Source organism: Eubalaena glacialis, chromosome 15 (assembly GCF_028564815.1).
Source record: "Eubalaena glacialis isolate mEubGla1 chromosome 15, mEubGla1.1.hap2.+ XY, whole genome shotgun sequence".
Classification (NCBI taxonomy): Eukaryota; Metazoa; Chordata; class Mammalia; order Artiodactyla; family Balaenidae; genus Eubalaena; species Eubalaena glacialis.
The window spans coordinates 52700680-52718539 of record NC_083730.1 but is presented as its reverse complement, the minus strand read 5'-3'; the positions used below and the strand labels follow the sequence as shown (position 1 = coordinate 52718539).

The 17860-nt window shown below is 38.5% G+C and overlaps 1 protein-coding gene across 4 annotated transcripts in view; it reads right to left on the bottom strand.

The window, feature by feature from the left end:
* OSBPL1A (oxysterol binding protein like 1A) overlaps positions 1-17860 on the bottom strand; it is a 231915-nt gene that overhangs the window by 188921 nt on the left and 25134 nt on the right. For 3 of the 4 annotated variants that reach the window (XM_061170288.1, XM_061170289.1, XM_061170291.1), the window contains exon 5: positions 17594-17668. The exons of the other annotated variant lie outside the window; for it this stretch is intronic. In XM_061170288.1, coding sequence (XP_061026271.1) covers positions 17594-17668 — 75 coding nt within the window. The remainder of the gene's footprint in view (positions 1-17593; positions 17669-17860) is intronic. 4 annotated transcript variants of the gene reach the window in all.

The following is a 17860-nucleotide window of genomic DNA, read 5'->3' as shown; positions in this document are numbered from 1 at the left end:
TGCACATGAGTGTTCAAAGCAGCATTATTCATAATATCCCAAAAGTGGAAACAACCTAAATGTCCATCAACTGATAGTTGGATAAATAAAATGTGGTATGTCCATACAATGGAATATTATTTGGCAATAAAAAAGAATGAAGTACTGATATATATTATAATCATGGATGAGCCTTGAAAACATGTTAAGTAAAAGAAGCCAGTCACAGAAAACCATGTATTATATGCTTCCATTTATATGAAATGTTTAGAATAGGTAAACCTATAGAGACAGTAGATTAGTGGTTGCCAGGGCCTGGGGGGAGGGGGTAATAGGGAATGACAGCTCATGAGTACAAGGTTTCTTTCTGGGATGATCCAAATGTTCTAAAATTATGTTGATGGTTGCACAAGTCAACATACCTGAACCACTGAATTGTACATGGGTGACTTGTATAGTATGTAAACTAGATCTCAATAAAGTGCCTATAAAAAGATAGTAGAGATATTCAAGTTTGGCACCACATGGCACATTCAAGTTAAGGAATGTTATTTCTCAATCTACCTCATCTAGTTGTTTTATACCATCTTTGCAACTGTACAGTGTTCTAGTAATTAACTGTCCTGATTTGAGTTTCAGGAGGGTATAAGAACTAATGTGGAACCTGATTGACATGAATCCTCAAAGGGCTGGACTACAGAAAACGGGCAGAGGGAATGGTATGCACAGAGGTAGAGAGGTACCTTTAAGAAAAGAGAATATGTTTCGATTATGTGGCAACAGGCTACAGGGGGATATAGGGCAGACTTTCAGCGTTGCTATATGCAATCTCAGGGGTTCAGATTGTCCTGAAGGGAAGGGACACCTCTTAAAGGCTTCAGAGGAATGACTATCAGACTGCAAGTTACAAAAAACACCTGTCCACCCTGTGAAGAAGATTAAGAGCAAAAGTTCTCAGAGTGTGGTCCCCAGACCTGTATGTAGTATCAGCATCACCCATGAAATTGGCAGAAACGCAAGTTCTCAAGCCCCATCTCAGACCCACTGAATCAGAAATGCCGGGGATGGGGTCCAGCAACTTGTATGTTAAGCACTCCAGGTAAGGAATACAAGCGCTCAGGCAGGAGAAATCATCAGAAGAAGTTTTTATTCATTAAATCAGAATTAGAAAATAGAAGGCACCTGAAGAGACCAGTGGCTGGATGTCTAACTCGAGGAACATGAATGAAACACCCAAACAGAGAGGTCACCGCTGATTTTTAATACCTCAGTGGGTAGAAGAGGTTTTAACTTTCTTCAAAGGTCTGTTGCAGTATTATTCTTATGTTTAGAAAAAACGTTTTTAAGCCGAACTGTGCTTCTCTATGCCAAAATTAAAGACCATCCTGCCAGGACTTCCCTGGTGGCGCAGTGGTTAAGAATCCGCCTGCCAATGCAGGGGACACGGGTTCAAGCCCTGGTCCAGGAAGGTCCCACATGCCACGGGGGAACTAACCCCGTGCGCCACAGCTACTGAGCCTGAGCTCTAGAGCCCGCGAGCCACAACTACTGAAGCCTGCATGCTCTAGGGCCTGTGATCCACAAGAAGAGAAGCCACCTCAATGAGAAGACCACACACTGCAACGAAGAGTAGTCCCTGCTCAACACAGCTAGAGAAAGCCCGCGTGCAGCAACGAAGACCCAACACAGCCAAAAATAAATAAAAAATTATATGTAAAAAAAAAAAAAAAGACCATCCTGCCCCCTTTAACAGTTTGTACACATACCAAAGGAGTTGTCATCTTCCTCTTCATCCCTCAGGATCTAGAATTCCTAGTCTAGTCCTGAGAAGTCCCTGGTGCTTTTACACAAAATTCCAGCTACAACCACTTTTCCCTCACAAGTTCTCCTTGCATCAACTGAGTATGTGGTTCTCCTCTAAACTTTCTGCCAACTCTCCACATTCTTATTAACTATTCACTTAACATACTTAAGCCCTTACATTGTACAAGGCCCTCCACCCGTCAGGGAAAACACTTAGGTAATGAATACTGAAGGGATCTGAGAAAGTGCTGACAAAAATCAGAGCTGAGATCAGGATACTGACTGGGACATCCCTGGACATGGTGGAATTGAGAGATTAGAAAAAAAAAGCCATTGAGAGACAGAGCAGTCCAGGTAAAAAGCAATGAATATGTTCTCAAGCAGAGACAGTAAAAAGGAGGATTTAAAGTGACAAGTCCTTCAACGACCAATACAAATACTGCATAAGGAGCTTGTGTGAAGGAAGAGGAGTCCCATTTTAGAAACATGAAATTCCAGATACCTGAGTGGCAAGTAAGGAGCCCAAATATGCAGCTAAACAGAAGACCTGGACACCTGGAAAGAAGTATGAGGTCAAAATACAGATTTCCAAATAATCCCCCAGGAGAAATAATGAAGCCTTAAGAGTGGATGGGTTTCTTAGAGGGACAGTTTCAAGAGAAAACAGAAGAATGGTTTAAAAAAAAAACAAACAGAGGAACACCTACAATGAAAGGTAAGGAAAATGAACAAGCACAAACAGATAGGAATCAGAAAAGCAGCCAAAGATGCAGCAGTAGAAACAGACTGTGTAGTGCCTCTTCCCAGAGAGATCAGCTTTGTTGGAGTGCAACTATGGAAAATATGAAAACAGAAACCTTAAAAATAGTAAACCACTGAGGAACTTTAGGAAAACATTCAGTTAACAGGTACAGTCAGGACCTAGACTACAAAGGATCAAAATAATCAGGTGCTAAGGAAGTTGAAAAAGGAAGTGTAGACACATTTTAATAATATTTTATAAAAAGTCAGAACAAGGACAAGCATCTTGCTCAGAGAAGGTCTCCTCGCCCACAAGGTCTCTTCAAGAGCAAGAGGACACGGGGAATCAGGAGAGCTATCTCCAAGAAGTGGTCATTCGTGATGTATATGACTATATTCAAAGACAGTACAAAAAAAAGAAAAACACAGGACCCTAAGTGGCTTAAGCTAGCATAGTCATAATAATGTACACTCAGTATTTATTTAACCAAAATCTAGCTATAGATTAAGAGAATGAGAAAAGTGAAGTGGTTTTAGTGGGGATTAAGGCAGGGAGAAACAAATAATCAAATGCTTATCTTCCAGAAGTAAACCAATAGAAAATCTAAAATTAAAAAAAAAAAAAACCACAGCAAAAAACAAGAATCAGTGACATAAGTATATTATTTAGAAACATGAAAGTTAAAAAAAACTGAAGTAACAGCTGAAAATAATAACGTGGTTGCCTCTAGGAAAGTGTGACTCAGAGTGGGCAGGCGTGGAGCAAAGGTCATCAGTTTTTCATTATAATTCTCATAACATCACTTGACATCTAAAATGAAACATACACGCACATGGGTGGACCTTGAGACTGTCATACAGAGTGAAGTAAGTCAGAAAGAGAAAAACAAATATTGTGTATTAAAGCATATATGTGGAATCTAGAAAAATGGTACAGATGATCTTATTTGCAAAGCAGAAATAGAGACACAGACATAGAGAACAAACATATGGATACCAAGGGGGAAAGGAAACGTATGGATACCAAGGGGGATAGGGGAGGGGATGGGATGAATTGGGAGATTGGGATTGACATATATACACTATTGATACTAGGTATAAAATAGATAACTAATGAGAACATACCGTATAGCACAGGGAACTCTACTCAATTCTCTGTGGTGACCTAAATGGGAAGGAAATCCAAAAAAGAGGGGATATATGTGTATGTATAGCTAACACAACATTGTAAAGAAACTATACTTCAATAAAAATTAATAAAAAAAAGAAACACACATGCACAGGCACATACACAGAATTTTTTTTCAAGAAACACCTCACAAAGAAAAAAGTCTTAAAGATTCCTAAGACACTGCTAAATGGTAGTTGAAATATGTAAGGCAGAGACATATGTTCAACTTAACTAACACTTAAGAACTAGCAATGTCTCCAAAATTACCACAAGAAAAGCCTGTTTCATAAGTTAATTGGGACTGGGCTTCTCTGGTGGAGCAGTGGTTAAGAATCCACCTACCAATGCAGGAGACACGGGTTCGAGCCCTGGACCGGGAAGATCCCACATGCCACGTAGCAACTAAGCCCATTTGCCACAACTACTGAGCCTGTGCTCTAGAGCCCGCAAGCCACAACTACTGAAGCCCACATGCTACAACTACTGAAGCCCATGTGCCTAGAACCTATGCTCTGCAACAAGAGAAGTCACCACAATGAGAAGCCTGCGCACCATAATGAAGAGTAGCCCCTGCTCGCCACAACTAGAGAAAGCCCATGTGCGGCAACGAAGACCCAATGCAGCCAAAAATAAATCAATAAATAAATAAATTTTAAAAAAAATTAATTGGGACTTCCAGATTCCACCTAGCATTTAGAAAGCGAAAGTCACTCCCACTCTAGTAACAAGGGGAAAAAACAGTTAATCTACAGAACTATACTTTTCTTGAACCCAGAGAATTAAGATGGCAGGGAAACCAACTAGTCTGAAATCTAAGGAAATTGTTTCAAAGCAAGCATGGGCTCACCTCGATTAGGTGTGGGAATAAGATGGGACCTGCCAAACATTAATAGAATGAAAGAAAAAAATCATATAATCATCTCAACATATGCAGAAAAAGCATTTGACAAGATTCAATATTCATTCAGGATAAAAAGTCTCAACAAATTAGGTACAGAAGGAATGTACCTCAACATAATAAAGGCCATATGACAAGCCAATGGCTAACATTATATTCAACAGTAGAAGGCTGAAAACTTTCCCTCATCACAAGGGTGCCTACTCTCATCACTCCTATTCAACATAGTACTGGAAGTCCTAGCCAAAGCAATCAGGCAAGACAAAGAAACAAAAGGCATCAGAATCGCAAAGAATAAAGTAAAATTGTCTCTATTTGCACATGACATGATTTTATATATAGAAAACCCTAAAAAGTCCACCAAAAGCTGTAGGATCTACTCAATGAATTCAGTAAAGTTGCAGCATACAAAATTAACACACAAAAATCAGTAGCATTTCTATACACGAACTATAAATTATCTGCAAAAGAAAGAAAACAATCCCATTTACAATACCATCAAAAACAATAAAATACTTAGGAATAAATTTAACCAAAGAAGTGAAACATCTCTACACTGAAAACCACAAGAGAATTATGAAAGAAACTGAAGAGGACACAAATAAAAATATATCCTGTGTTCATGGATTGGAAGAATTAATATTGTTAAAATGTCCATGCTACTCAAAACCACCTATAGATGTAATGCAATCCCTGTCAAGACTCTAATGGCATTTTTTTTTTTTTTTTTTTTTTTTTTTACAGAAGTAGAACAAATAGTCCAAAAATTTATTTGGAACCACTAAAGACCCCAAATAGCCAAAGCAATCCTGAGAAAGAAGAACAAAACAGGAGGCACCATACTTGATTTCCAGCTATGGTAATCAAAACAGTATGGTACTCACATAAAAACGGACACAGAGACAAAAGGAACAGAATCAAGAGCCCAGAAATAAACCCATGCATATATGGTCAACTGATCTTTGACAAAGGGGTCACGAATACTTAATGAAAAAAAGACAATCTCTTCAATAAGTGATGCTGGGGAAATTGGGTATTCACTCATAAAAGAATGAAACTAGACCCTTATCCTACACTGCTCACAAAAGTTAGGGTTAGGGTTAACTCAAAATGAATTAAAGATATAAACATAAGACCTGAAACCATAAAACTCCTAGAAGAAAACATAGAAAAAAGCTCCTTAACATGGGTCTTGGCAACAATGTTTTGGATATGACATGTAAAGCAAAGGCAACAAAAGCAAAAATCAACTGGGACTATATTAAACTAAAAGCTTCTGCACGGCAAAGAAAACCATCATAAAAAAGGAAAGGCAACATAGAAAATGCAAGAAAATATTTGTAAATCATATATCTGATAAGTAGTTAACATCCAAAATATATAAAGAACTAATACAACTCAATAGCAGAAAGACAATCCAATTTTAAAATGGGCAAAGGATTTGAATAGACATTCTTCCAGAGAAGATATTCAAATGGTCCAGGTACCTAAAATGGCACTCAACATCACTAATCATTAGGGAAATGCAAATCAAAACCACAATGAGATCTCACCTCACACATGTTAAAACAGCTATCACCAAAAAGACAACAGATAACAAATGCTGGTGAAGATGTGGAGAAAAGGCAACACTTGATGTTGGTGGCATTGTAGACTGGTACGGCTATTACGGAAAACAGTAAAGAGGTTCCTCAAAAAAATAAAAATTGGACTACCATAGATCCAGCAATTCCACTTCTGAGTGTACATCCAAAAAAAAGAAAGAAAGAAAAGAAACACTGACCTGAAAAGATATCTGCACCCCCATGTTCACTGCAGCATTATTTATAATAACCAAAACATGGAAACAACCTAAGTGTCCCCTGACCAAGAATGGATAAAGAAAATATGGCATGTGTGTGTGTATATATATATATGCATACACACACACACACAATGGAATACTATTCAGCCATAAAAAGAAGGAAATCCTCCCATTTCCAAAAACATGGATGGATCCCAAGGGCATTATACTAAATGAAACAAGACAGAGAAAGACAAATACCGTATGGTTTCACTTATATGTGGAATATAAAAAAACAAAAAACCCAAGCTCATAGTAGAAGAGGTCAGATTTGTGGTTACCAAAGGCTGGAGGTTAGGGGTGGAGGAATTGGATGAAGGTGGTCAAAAGGTACAAAATTCCAGTTACAGGCACACCTCAGAGATATTGTGGGTTCAGTTCAGACCACTGCAATAAAGCAAGTATTGCAATAAAGCAAATCACATTAATTTTTTGGTTCCCCAGTGCATATAAAAGAAAGGTATGTTTACACTATATTGTAGTTTATTAAGTGTGCAACAGCATTATGTCTAAAAAAATAATGTACATACCTTAATTAAAAAATACTTAATTGCTAGAATATGCTAACCATCATGAGGCTTCAGCAAATTGTAATCTTTTTGTAATAGTAACAAACACCACTGATCCCAGATCACCGTAATAAATATAATAATGAAAAAATTTGAAATATTACGAGAATTACCAAAATGTGACAGAGACACAAAGTGAGCAAATGCTGTTGGAAAAACAGACTTGCTCAATGGGTTGCCACAAAACTTAAATTTGTAAAAAATGCATTATCTGAAGTGCAATATAGCAAAGCACAGTAAGGATACCTGTACTATTTACCTCTGTCTCTACCGTCTTACACACAATGTTTAACATTCCATAAAAAATTACCAGACACACAAAAAGCAAGAAAAGCAATCCACTGTCAAGAGACAAAGTGGTTAACAGAATGACAAAGAAATGATCAAGATGTTGGAATGATCAGATAGAGACCTTTATTATGTTAAAAGGTCTAGTGGACCAGGTGGACAATGTATATGATGAGATGGAGAACTTCAGCTGAGAAGTGGAAACTATAAGAAAGAGTCAAAGAAAAAAGCTAGAAATGAGGTAAAGAATGCCTTCAATGGTCTCATCAGTAGACATCAGAGCACAGCTGAGGAAAGAATCAGTAAACTTGAAGACAGGCCAATAGACATTAGCTAAACACTAAGAGAGAAAGTGGAGGGGAGTGGAGAGGCGGTCGGAAAAGGGGAAAAGGAGCGGGGAGAAGAAACAGAACTGAGCACCCATGGCTGTGAGACAGTATCAGTCTCACAAATGTATAACAAGTTATTCAAGAATTTATATGAAGTACTTCCTGAATCTAGCAAAAAAGAATAAAAAAAGGAAAAAAAAAAGATCATGAAAACAGTATCTGCTACCATTTGCGCATGTAATTTGCCCTCAGGAATGCTGTGTTCTGCTAACCATTTCCATAACTCTGCAGGTCAGCCTTCTCGACCTTGATCCTCTGAACTCAACTCATTCATTACCATAATTGCAGCCACCTGGCTTCTGATGTTTAAGTGCCACCTCCAGGCCTCTACTGTTTTGGGGTCCTATGACATCCCCCCTACCCGCTCTGCTATCAGTGAAGCAGGTCTGCAATGGCATTTCCAGATGGCAGCCCTAGACCTCAGAGGACATGGAAACAGTTTCTCAGTGATGTTAGGACCTTTTCCACCAGCGATTTTTCAGTGCTTTGGTAGAGGACGTATCCTTTAGGCACCCCCCATGGCACAAAATTATCTGGTATGATCCATATTCAATCCAGCTTGCCTGCTTATTTAAAACCTTAAATTGTCTGCAATGGCATTTCTGGCATTTTGACACCTATAACGGGGGCCATTGCTTTGTCCATGCTGCTAGGAACTTTCCAAATACACCTCAACTTGTACCATCAAAAGAAATCAACGATGGTCAGAAGCCAAAGACAGTTGCCCCAATAAAAGCCACGATACCTTGTCCAGTTTCTGGGCCTGAGTCAATTTTGGACTTAGAACTATGTATTGAAGGAGAGGCCAGATCCTGGAAGGGAAGATTCTGCAACACCAAAGCAAACGTACAGTCATGAATCTCTCAGACCACCCTCAAAGGGACCAATGACCATTTACTCAAGTAGCTGTATACCAGGGAAAGGGGAAAACCCAAACATTTCACAAATTATTAAGTACAAGATGCAAGAGACTCTAAGTGTTATCTGGCACCTCTGTTAGACAGGGGGCATGCATAGGGGTGAGATAATAAATAAAACCTGGGTCAGGTCTGGCTCACAGTGTATGCACTGGGTCCACAAACACATCCAGAGGACATTGCCCCAGTCCCTGAATGTATAATTGGAACAGACATGTTGGCAAACACTCACATCGCTTCCTTGGTCTATAGTGTAAAACAGCCAGATGGAAGGCTCTAAATCTGCCCTCCCCCATACCCTGGCCAGGATAAATAAAACCAATATCCCACATGGAGGGAAATGACAGAAATTAGTGCCACCCTTAAAAACCCAAGTATGCAGGGCTGATGGTCCCTACAATACTTCCATTTAATTCACCACTCTGCCACTACAAAAACCAGAAGGAACGCGAAGGATGACAGTGGACTCCCACAAGCTCAACCAAATAGCCCCAATTCTAGCAGCTCTGCCAAATATTAAATCTTTGCTAGAGCAGGTTAATACTACCTAAGTACACAGTAAACAGCAACTGACCTGGCAAATATATTCTTCTCTATCCTCATTAGGAAAAAAAAAGATGGAAAACACTTTGCATTCACACGGACAACAGTACACATTTACATTTACAGTTTTGCCTCAGAGCCATTTGGGCATCCTGCAGAAATCACCCTGGTTCACCCTGGTCCAATGATGTCCTGTTAACAGAACCAGATGAGCGAGAAGAAGTGGAATGTTGAAGGCTTTAATAAGATACATATGCTCCAGAGGGTGGGCAATCTTACAGTTCAGGGGCTTTGTCATGTCAGTAAATTCTCAGGGGTTCAGTGGTTTGGGTAATGCCAGGACATTGCCCCCAAAGTAAAGAAATTGCACTTCCACCTTGCACTTCCTGAAACAGAAGGAAGCACAACGCCTGGATGGCTTCTTCCGGTTCGGGGGTAGCATATTCCACAACTAGGAAAAATGTTCTGATCCATATGCCAGATGAGAAAGGATGCCTGAACACCAGGCTCCTGTGTCAAAGGACCAGCAGGCAAGAAGAGTCACCACCTTAGCAGAGGTAATTAAACTTGAACATCAGAAGAAAGGAGTAGTATACACAATGGGGACAAGGAGGACGACATTTCGGGTGCAGATGATGCACTTAAGTGCCTCTTGGTGTTCCCTTGTCCAATTTTGACAGTAAATGGACAAGTGTAACAACCCTGGCCTAAGAAGGGCATGATAACCAGGGGTTGAGACCTCCAGGGTTGAGGGCCTGAGTCACATCACCAGGTAAGCCCTGAAGACCAGATGTGCTAGCCAAGGGGAAGGGGAATCTAGAACAGATAGTAGAGGAGGGAGAAGATGATTCAGTTGTGGCCCCAAGGTCATCTACAGCAACAGGAGCCCCCCACGGTCAGCAGGTGCATTCCTTCTGAGAGCATCAGCTTGACTCCAGCCTCTGCCCACCCTTCCTTCCACAGGTGTGACCCCTTAGCACTTCGATAAGCCTGTTGCACACTAACCTCATCTCGGTCTGCTTCCTCTGAAGCCCAACCTACAAGAAATAGTAATGTTTATACCTACATTTCAGGGGTGTCATGTTCCATTAAATAACACATGTCAAGTTGTTTGGACAGTGCTCGACTCATAGAAGGCATTCAATATATAAGCATGAGAAATTGTAACCTAGGGAACAAGATAGATAAGCTTATGTAAACCCCAGGATTATATGTATCTTCTAGATGCCAGGTGAGAGATACATAATTCCTGAGACACAGAACACAGGAAGCATTGATTTTAGATGTATGCTCAGCCTCACTAGAAGATACTAAGTGGAAACAAAGGTCAGTACTACAATCCAATTATTTACTATACTGATTGTATCCCTATTTTCAACTGATTATAGAAGATGTAAAAACTGCAGAATTTGAAATGCATTTGAAAAATAAAGTAAGGAACAAATGCTTATTAATACAATATCTTAAAATTCTGGTATATTAATTTTTATTAAAGAACACTAGGGGTCGCTAATGGACCAAGAAAAGCCCATAGGTCCCTCATAAAGTTTTGGGAGCTGCATTTTATTTATTTGAAAGGATAAGAATTTAAAGTGCTTTGTAACAAACCACATGCCTTTTCAACTCATCATTCTATTTATTAAATCACCACCCTATCATATTTTAAATGATCTTCATGATAAAAGACCACATCAGAACGGGATAATTTGATTCCTTTCATGAGTACAATTAGAAATTAAACTTTTGCAAAATTCAATCATGTTTAGATACTGAGCACATACATTTTTAAAGTTTCCTATGCGGCACAACCATTTAGCTTCAGCTAAATCTTATTTTCTAATACAAGCGATAAGATAATATGTATGCTAATGTTCAAATCAAACTAAGGCCTAATTTAGCATGGTCTTATGTTCGAAGTTAAAGAAAATAGCCAGATATGCAAAGAACTGAGCATAGATTTGATTTGATCTAGGTAATTGATCTAGGTAATTACACAGATGGTAATTATGCAGTAAGACTTGTGCTCATGGAAGATACAAAAAAAGTGAAATGTATAAATTCCTTGGGAGCAAGATTAATATGATCTAGTGGTGGTGAAGACACATACAACAATAAACTGTGATACAAGGTAGAAGATGAATGACAGTGCTTGTAATATTCTTGGGAAATCTGGAAAAGGACAGCTGCCTTCCAGCTGCAGGAAGTCAGGAAAGAATTTATGGAGACAGCATTTGAGCTGCACTTTCAAGAATGGGTTGACATGGGCCATGTGAAAATGGATGGCCAAGAACTCTCCTAGGTACATAGAGAAGAATGAGAAGTGCAAGGCTATAAAGGAAAATAGCAAGTAGTTCACGTATGAGTCAGGCAAATTAAACTATTTGCAGCTCATTTTTGAGCCTCCCCCACACTGACCCCAGAGTCAAGCATAGCAATTAACCCACTACCTTTATTTTTTTCTCAACTTTAGTGAGACTCCATATATGGTCCACAAGTATCAACATATGAACAAATAGACCCAACAGTGTGAAATGCACTAATTCAAACATGCTTAGCACACACTTACTGGGTTGATTAATAATTTATATGAAAATTGGTTAAATCTAATCATTAGAATAATAAAGTATAAAATCATATAATAAATTCATTCTTGAACTTGTGATAAATGCACATAAATCTTCCAATTATGGGATTATAAAATAACCTTTAGGGAGTATGTTAGACTATGGTTAATAATCACAACAAACAAGAAATACACCCTATGTCATAGTTAATTTAACAGATCATTCAAATAATCAAAAAAAGTATCAAGAAAGAGGGGTGAAGCAACTTTTGACTATGGTGGCATAAAGAGATCTGTGAATTGTAATCCTGAAAAAAGAGTATAAAATTGGACAAAATTACAAAACTATTCATATCATGGTGCTGGATATCGACTAAAGACAACAAATTGAGAGGCATACTCAACAGGAACTAGAACTTCAGGTAAGAACATCAGGAGTCTTTAACCTTCCAGCCACAGGCTATGGCCACACACACCCCGACACACCCCCCCACCCCCTTCTCCAAGAAGTCTGACCAAGCCAGGGCTGGCAATGAAAGCCAGTAGCTTTGCCAGAGGGAAATGACTTGATTTGGAGCAAAAAAGTAGCAAATTCAGTAGGAAACAAATGGAAAAACCTACAGCACGAGGCTCCTTTTCCCATTAGAGTGTATTTGCTTTCTGTCGGGGGTATAACAAATTACCACAAACTCAGCAGCTTAAAACACCACAAATTTATCATCTGACAGTTCTGTATTTCAGAAGTCCAAAATGGGTCTCACTGGGCTAGAATCAAGGTGTCAGCAGGGCTGCTTTCCTTTCAGAAGCTCTAGAGGAGAACTAATTTCCTTGCTTTTTCTACTTTCCAGAGGCTGCCCACATTCCTTGGTCCCCTTCCTCCATTTTCCAAGCCAGAAACATTGCATCTCTCTGACCATTCTCTCCTAGGCACATCTCCCTCTCATTCTGACTCTTTTTCTGCCTCTCTCTCACACTTTTAAGGACCTTTGTGGTTACACTGAGGCCACCAGATAATCCAGAATAATCTTCCTCTTTTTAAGGTCAGCTGATTAGCAACCTCAATTCCATCTGCAACTTTAATTTCCCCTTGTCATGTAACCTAACACAGCCACAGGTTTTGGGGACTAGGATGAGAACGTCTCTGGAGGGCCATTATTATGCCTACCACGTGGGGCAAATGGCAAAACAGCCTGGAAATGAGAGACCCAAAAAAGGACAAGGTAAGCTGCCCATACATTCCTGACTGACTGTGCAGAAGAAACAGGAGAAGGCCTTGCAGAAAGTAGAAGCAGAGGCAGAAGTGAGAAATGGCTGAACTCTGACAGTGCTCCCCAACCTACACACAGATCCATCAGCAGAGGGTAGAAGCTCTATGCTTCTGAGTATTCGGGCAAAACCTCTACCCAAATACTGGCTGACCACTAAGTTATGTAGATGCAGGGGTGAACTCTAGGAAATTTAGTCCATTTGGGGTGTCATAACAAAACCACCACAGATTGGGTGGCTTAAACATGATTTATTTCTCACATTTTCGGAGGCCGGGAAGACCAAGATCAAGGCACAACAAGATTTGGTGTCTGGTGAGAGCCTGCTTCCTGGTTCACAGATGGCCATCTTCTCACTTTGTCCTCACATGGCAGAAGGGGCACGAGAGCTCTCTGGGGTCTCCTTTATAAGGGAACTAATTTCATTCACAAAGGCTCTATCACCATGGCCTAATCACCTCCCAAAGGCCCCATCCCTAATACCATCACTTTGGGATTTGAATACATGCATTTCAGGGGGATGCAAACAACCAGTACATAAGAGAAACTACGCTAAAACATTAAAACAATTTTTTTTTAAAAAAGGAGCAGAGATATCAGTAGGCCAGACACATTCCATATTTCACAGATGAAGGCCAGACAAGTTAATAAAAAATAATAATAATAACCTCAAGGGGAAAAAGTCAGAATTCAGAGTTGCTAAAATTATATTATATACAGTGTCTAGTTTTCAAAAAAAACTTGTGAGACATGCAAAAAAAAAAAGGGAAGTATGACCCATAGTCTGAAAGAAGCAGGTAATAGAAACTGACTTTTAGTGGGCCCATATGTTGAATTTAGCAGATAAGAAGTATAAAGCTGCTATTATAAATATATCCAAAAAGTTTAATATCCAAAGGTATAAAATGGTACACTAAAGAATATTTGTAAAAAACCAGAGAAGGCAGTAAAAGAGGAACTAAGGAACAAAAAACCTGAGACATATAGAAAACAAGTACAAATAGAAGACGTAAATCCAAAGTTATTAACAACTAAATGTGAATAGACTAAACTAAATCAAAAGGGAGAAATTTTCAGATGATAAAAACATACAACTGAATTATATGCTGCCAACAACAAACACACATTAGATTCAAAGACACAAAGAAGTTGAATGTAAAAGGAGAGGAAAAGACATAATATAACCAGTAACTATAAGAGAGTTAGATTGGCTATATTAACATAAAACAAAATAAATTTTATGGTAAGAAATATTACTGAAGGCAAAGAAAGACATTTCATAATGACAAAAAAGGTCAATACATCAGGAAGGCATATCCCATATAACATATCCCACATAATCCCCACTATAAATGGATATGCACCTAACAGAGCCAAAAAATTCATGAAGCAAAATCTGACAAAATTAAAAATATACAATTCAAGAATTAATAGTTGGAGACATCAATACCTCACTCTCAGTATTTGATAAAGCAAACAGAAAATCAGTTAAGGATAAGAGAACTGAACAGCCCTATCACTAACTTAACCTAATTTACATTTATAAAATACTCCACCTCAAAGTAGACTACACTTTTCAAGCACTCAATAAACATTCTCTAGGATAGATCAAATGCTATACTGTAAAATAATTCCTAATACATTGTAAAAGAATTTAAAATACATTCTTCAAAACACAATTCAAAGTAAGTTACATGATCACAAGCAAAATTAAATTAGAAATCAACAATGGAAAGAAATTTGGTACATCTCCAAATATTTGGCAAACAACATACTTCTGTATATACCTGTGGGTCAAAGAAGAAATCACAAGGAAAATTAAAAAATATTATTAATATTATTAACAACCTTATGCCAACAAATTAGACAACTTAGGTGAAATGGAAAAATATCTAGAAAGACAAAATAACCGAAACTGACTCAGGAAGAAGTAGAAACTCTGAACAGATTATTAAATAATTAAATTGATTTAGTAATTTAAGATCTTCCCACACAGGAAGTCCAAGCACAGATGGTTTCACTGGTGAATTTTATCAAATATTTAAGGAAGAAATAATCTTTCACAAGCCTTTCAGAAAACAGAAGAGGAAAGAACATTTCTCAACTCATTCTACGAGGTCAGTATTACGCTGTTACCAAAGCCAGACACACACATCTCAAGAAAACTACAGAGCAGTACCTCTCATGAATACACACCCAAAAAATCCTTAAGAAAATACTAGAATCCAGCAACATATAAAAAGGATTATTAACCAATACCAAGTGGGATTTATACAGGAATGCAAGGTTGGCTTAACATCTCCAAATTAATGTAATATACCATATTAATAGAGTAATAAAAAATCACATGATCATCTCAAAAGACAGAGGAAAAACATCTGACACCCATTCACGATTTAAAAAAAAAAAAACGAAAACTCTCAATAGACTGGAAATAGAAGAAAGCTTTCTCAACCTAATAAAGGGCATCTAAGAGAAACTTACAACTAACATCATATTTACTGGTTAAAGACTAGATGCTATTCCCCAAAGATCAACAAACAAGGCAAAGATTTCTGCTCTCACTGTATTTATTCAACACTATACTAGAATCTAGCTAGTAAAACAAAGAGGGGAAAAAGGATCCAGATTGGAAAGGAAGAAGTACAATACATTTGTCTTTATTTGCAGATGATATGATCTGGTATATAGAAAATCCTATGGAATCAACAAAAACCTACTAGAACTAAAAAGCAAGTTCAGCAAGGACACAAGATACAAGAGCAACATAAACACTGTCTTTCTATATAACAGCAACAAGAAATTGAGAACAATTCCATTCAAAATAGCACCAAAAAGAATACAACGCATAGAAGTTTAACAAAAAGAGAGTAAGATCTGTATATTGAAAACCTCAAAACATTGCTGAAAGAAATTAAAGATCTAAATAAATGGAGAGGCATTTGATGCTCACAGATTGGAAGATAATGTTGTTAAAGTGGCGTTTCTTCCCAAATTGATCTGCAGGTTCAAGACAACACAATCTCTATCAAAATTCCAACAGGAATTTTTATAGAAATTAACAGAATAACCTTAAAATTTACATGGAAACACAAACTTTTGACTGACAATAGCCAAAATAATTTTTCAAAAGATCACAGGTAGGAGAACTTACACTACCCAATATCAAAACTTAATTACAGGGACTTCCCTGGTGGTCCAGCGATTAAGACTCTGTCTGCACTCCCAGTGCAGGGGGCCCAGGTTTGGCCCCCGGTCAGGGAACTAGATCCCGCATGCTGCAACTAAAGGTCCCACACGCTGCAATGAAGATACCTCATGTGGCAACGAAGACACCGCACGTGGCAACAAAGACACTGCACATGGCAATGAAGACACTGCACGTGGCAACGAAGACCCGGAGCGGCCAAATAAATAAATATTTTTTAAAAAATTAATGACAAAGTAATGTAATAAGACAGTGTGGTATTGGTGCAAGGATAAAATATAGATCAAAAGAAGAGAACAGGGCTTCCCTGGTGGCGCAGTGGTTGAGAATCTGCCTGCCAATGCAGCGGACACGGGTTCGAGCCCTGGTCTGGGAAGATCCCACATGCCGCGGAGCAACTAGGCCCGTGAGCCACAACTACTGAGCCTGCGCGTCTGGAGCCTGTGCTCCGCAACAAGAGAGGCCGCGACAGTGAGAGGCCCGCGCACCGCGATGAAGAGTGGTCCCCGCTCGCCGCAACTAGAGAAAGCCCTCGCACAGAAACGAAGACCCAACACACCCAAAAATAAATAAATAAATAAATAAATTTATAAACAAAACAAAACAAAAAAGAAGAGAACAGAAAGTCCAGAAATAAATCCTTACATTTATGGTCAACTGATTTCCAACAAAGGTGTCAAGGCAATACAATGGGGAAAGAATCTTTCCAATAAACAGTGAATAGATTAAAAAATGTGGTATATCCATACAATGGAATGTCATTCAGCCATAAAAAGAACAAATTATTGATACATGCTACATCATGGATGAACCTTAACATAATTATACTAAATATAAAAAGTCAGACACAAATGTTTGTATGATTCCATTTACAAGAAATTTCTAGAAAAAGCAAATATCTAGAAACAGAAAGTAAATCAGCGGTAGCCTGAGGCTTGGCTAGAAGCAGGAAATGAATGCAAACAGGCATGAGGAAACTTTCTGGGGGAATGGAAATGTCCCAAAACTAGACTGTGGTTGTGGTCATACAACTGTGTACATGTACAAAAAAAAAAAAAATCATTGAAAGGTACACTTACAGCAGGTGAGTTTCATGCAATGTACATTATTCCCCAATAAAGCTGTTTTAAAAATAAAAAGAAGATGAAGAAGGTGCAGGAGTTCCCCATCCCTGGAGGACACAAGCAGAGACTGAACGAGCTCCTATCAGGGACACGAGGGTGGAGTCTCCATGACCTTCATACTTGACCTCACTGTCCATCACTAAGAGCGTGAGGTCTTTTAACCCAAAATGCTGGTTTATACATTTTTTGTGGCTTTTCGCAGTTGCTATTCCTAGGGTTGTAAGGAGAAAACATTTGTGACTGCCCTTCCAAATATTTCACTTGCAAACACTGAACGGAGAATGTTTTTCACCTTTCGTCCTGTAAAGGCAGCCCGATGAAGTGGCGTGTCTCCCATGTCATTTAATACATTTACTTCTGCGCCAGCCTAGTAAACATGAAAGCTTTAAGCATCTTCCACATATCAAGAAATATACAAAGGTGAAAACAGTTCCCTAAAAATATATTAAATATTTAAAAAATTAAAATAATTGTTAATATTGACTGGTTGTCACTACTAAAAATAAGTTCAGTTCACAGTAAAACAGTAAGCTTATAGTAAAAATCTACCTGATAGGTA